The 4,000-nt window shown below is 46.1% G+C and overlaps 1 protein-coding gene across 1 annotated transcript; it reads right to left on the reverse strand.

Moving 5' to 3' along the window:
* Positions 1 to 311: 311 nt before the first annotated feature.
* LOC102926913 (uncharacterized) lies at positions 312 to 3,215 on the reverse strand. Its single transcript, XM_006998470.4, has 4 exons — positions 3,057 to 3,215; positions 2,425 to 2,878; positions 1,761 to 1,806; positions 312 to 559 (listed from the first exon to the last, which is right to left on the reverse strand). Exons 1-4 carry the CDS (start codon positions 3,097 to 3,099, stop codon positions 464 to 466), a joined length of 639 nt encoding a protein of 212 aa, XP_006998532.1. The 5' UTR covers positions 3,100 to 3,215; the 3' UTR covers positions 312 to 463.
* Between the last annotated feature and the right edge of the window lie 785 nt (positions 3,216 to 4,000).

A 4,000-nucleotide genomic window follows, 5' to 3' on the forward strand; every position in this document is an offset into this window, starting at 1 on the left:
TGGAGTGTGGATGTGAACAGCCATGACTAGAAACACAATGTCCAGTGCTAGGGACTTGACCAACCTGACATTATAAATAATTGTTCCACAGAGGTGGAGTGAGTTGACAAGACCATGATGAGTGTGGGGAAAATCATGTGGCGTCAGCATGAAGCAGCATAGCACCTGGAAATCATCATCACTTCACACATCACAGTGACCATAGCGTGCCAGTGTCTCTTCCTGCCATAAATGCCATTTCTGGAATAGGCTAATGTGGTTCAAATACTTACACCCACATTTTAGTAACCTCAAAAACAATGGAACCAACATACTTAGAATCCACCTCTTTATTGCTGAGATAACTGCAGGGAAGAAAGGGATGTCATGGCCAGCATGAGTGGCCAAGAAATTGGGGGCAGGACCAGGTTCCAGGTCATCTGGCTCACAACAGAGGTGGTACTCATGCGCTGCTCCAAAATCTTCAGGGATCATTGATCTGGCGACCAGGTGGTGCATCAATCAGCACCACCAGTCTATTGCTTCTCCTGAAAATGGCTCTCCTGTTCCTAAACCATTCCTACAAGCAGAAGAAAGGGTTGCTTTAGTACATTGAACTGTACCACCACTGAAGAACACATGCTGTACCCTTGTATACTGGCTCAATTTTACTAACATTTTAGATCATATATGGATTCCATCCCTGGGCCAGTGTGTGCTAGGTATGTACTCCAGGACAGAGCTACTCCCCTAGAAAAGCACCACATTTCTGATTGCCCAGGAAATGTTTATCTATCTAACCCCAAGAAAGACTGAAGACTTACCTCAAGTGTGTACTGATTGTTCAGAATGCTGGAAGCAACAGGTTTCATTCTCATTGAAACAGTCAAAACACCCCCATGAAGACCCTGAATTCATGTACCCCCACACCCATTCCTTCAGATATGGGACAGACCCAGAATATTGCCTCTTATGTCCACTGATATTTTTAATGCATTCTTCCAGGAAAGGATGCAGGTCTAGCTCGTGAGTTGTTCCTGGTCCTTGATTTGTGTTGAAAAGTATCAAAAAAAGTTCTCTTGGAACCCAGGAGAACTATCTCAAGGCCCAAAGCTGTCTGTGAAAGGCTCCATGGTGATAGCCTTTTGTGAGTATCCAGAATGCACATTTTATGAGACAAAGGGCACTTCTTCCTGCTCTATGCTTCCTTCCTAGTCTCCAAGCATACTATCTATAGGCCTTTTCCCTTGTGGGCATGCGGTCTGGAAAAGACAGGGCTGATTGTAATGCTGAGCAGAGTTCACATTCATAAGCAACAAAAGACAGGTAAAAGGTCTATGCGCCATTTGAGGTTCCTGGTCCCAGTATAAGTTCAGAACTAAGCCAGGAATGTAACATTTACAGACTAAAACAAGAAGTCTGGGAAAAGGTTTTCTGAGACACTCAGAGTGAAAGAATTGAAAGTGGACAAGAACATGGTCTCTTCACTTAAGTGAGGCATGCGGCTGCACAGCCTTCATAAGGTCATGGAGAACACACTATGTTCACCAAGGGTCAGACAAAGCACCTTGGCATCTTATGTTTTCAGGTGTCCAGGTTTGCATTTCCTACCTGAGAAAATGGAGGCCTTTCGTCATCTTGAGACTAGCCTGGGTGTGGACTTGTATGGCATCCTTAGGATACAACTTCAGGGTCCCACTCTTTTGCTAAATTATCATCTAGACAACAACATCATAAGATGTGGAGCCCTCCCAGACTATTATTATTTTTACAATACTGACCAGCACATCTTCTTCTGGCACACCCATCCATCTCGCAAGATCCTTCCTGAAGTGAAAAGATTCCAACAATTAGTTTTGTGTTAGAAATAACCTGTATAAGAACATGTCCTGTTTCCTTTTAAATGTTTGTATCCACACTTGTGTGTACACACATGTGTACACACACACACACACACACACACACACACACACACACACACTATTCCTCACACCTACTTTGATACTTACTTTAGTAACAAGTTTCTTTCAGGGACCAAAATTAAGGGTAATCCCCCAAACACAGGTACCTTGTTGATGTACTTAAAATGTAAAACTTTATTAAGAGAGCTTTCACGATGAGAAGTGTTAGCCAAATTTTAATCTGAGGTGGAATCCTTCCTGCATTTTCTCAGCCACACCTCAGGCTTCTTTCTCATACTTACAGAGACTTATTTAGAACAAGCATTGTCTAAATTTCTCACTCACGCGCCACTTAAACAGGCAACAAAGCACATTCTTTCCAGTTGGACGCGGGCCCATCCCCCTACACTAGAATCCAATTTCTGCTGGAGGGTCCAGACATGGTGGCTTTGTTTCTAGAGGAAATGAGGGGTTCAGGGAGCACCAAAAGGCAGCCTGGACGCGCTGCCTGAAAACCAGGCACCTAGCAGGGCATTCTGCTTACCTTGCTCTCAAGCTGGGGTAGCGATTCTCTTTGAAAAGACGCTCCAGATCCTGCAGCTGAGACCTGGTGAATCTGGTGCGTCTACGTAAAGGCAGCCTGTCTCCAGCCTGGAGATGATTGATGCCCTCAGGCATTGCCGCCTCTTGCTGAGGCTGTTGGTGAACACCGCTGCCATGACCACCTTCTGCGGGGATCCCCTTGTCCATGGGGCCAGAACTACCATCGCCAGCATGTGCTCCTTCCATTTCTTCTTCTTCGTTTTCTCCCTCCTCTACCACTCCTGTGGCTTCCTGAGCAAGACTGGACTGAGCAAGCTCTTTTTGAGCAGGCTTGCTTGGGGCAAGTTCGCTCAGAGCAAGTTCACCCTGATCAAGCTCACCCTGCGCAAGCTCGCTCTGTACAAGCCCTTTCTTTCCTCCTTCCTCTCCAGCCTTCAGGACCACTGCATTCCCACCTGCAAGAGAGAAAAAAACACAAAGATAAAGATCTGAGCATTGTGGCCCATGGATCATTGGAAAGCCTAGTGAGGGGTCAGAGGCAGATTGGGGTAACCGAGGTGCATGGCCACTGGCCTTTCCACCAAATTTGCTTCCCGGACTTCACCCAAGTCCAGTCTTAATCATTTTACTGACCATGTTGTTGTTCCTGGTGATCATCAGCACCTGGACTCAGCATCCTGTTGAAACTGTGGCAGAGCCCTGGTGAGTCTCCTTCCTGGGAATCTTTCGATCAGACCCGAGTTCCAAAGCTTAAAAGCCACGTCCTCGCTGTCTGGCGCCAGATACAGCTCTGACGCTTGCCCCGGAAGGCTTGCCTTCTGGAGACTCAGCCTAATTACAATGTATCCAATCACACATTCTGGCTTGCACAGGCTCAGTGGCTGTGGGCTTGTCCTCTGAGGTGCCTAGCCTGAAGCACTTTAGGGCTGAAAGAGCAGGGAGTACTTTAAAAAATGCAGCGAGTGTGTGTGGTGGGGGTGCGGAACCTGTGCCTCTGGTTTTCTCCTTAGCTGACACCTCTAGTTTTGGGTAAGGATGGACTGCTTAAATTCAGTCACAGGGAGTAACACAAAGACCTTCTCAAACTCAGCAAGCCCTTGAGACCAGATAAATAATTTTATTAAATTATGCAAATGTCCTTCAAACAAAACGCCCCAATCTTGGTTGTGGTGCCTTGAAGAGCCTTGTATGATGGCAAATATGTGGGTAGGCCAGGGCAAGATCCTCCTGAGAGACTGTACTCACAACAGAGCAGAATTCCACTGGTATTCACAAGCTCATTCTGAAGGAGACCTTTCTCCACCTAGCTGTGCTTGACCAAGGTCCTAGGGTGACTGCATCAAAAATGAACCCTGGACATTGGCTCCAAAACTGTCTCACAGCTGTGAAGGTGAAAGACAGGAGGAGTAAGCAATTCTGGATTCAAAGAATCATTGCAGGACAGGGCAGTACTGAGGAAAAGTTAGAGAAACTCCCCAGAGTAGGTTATATTCACAAAATTTAAAAGACCTCTGAGCTCTGTCATTTCATGGTTTTTGTTTTTAATTGGATCATGGCAGAGTCTGGACAATGGCTGA

Source organism: Peromyscus maniculatus, chromosome X (genome assembly GCF_049852395.1).
Source record: "Peromyscus maniculatus bairdii isolate BWxNUB_F1_BW_parent chromosome X, HU_Pman_BW_mat_3.1, whole genome shotgun sequence".
In the NCBI taxonomy this organism is placed as follows: Eukaryota; Metazoa; Chordata; class Mammalia; order Rodentia; family Cricetidae; genus Peromyscus; species Peromyscus maniculatus.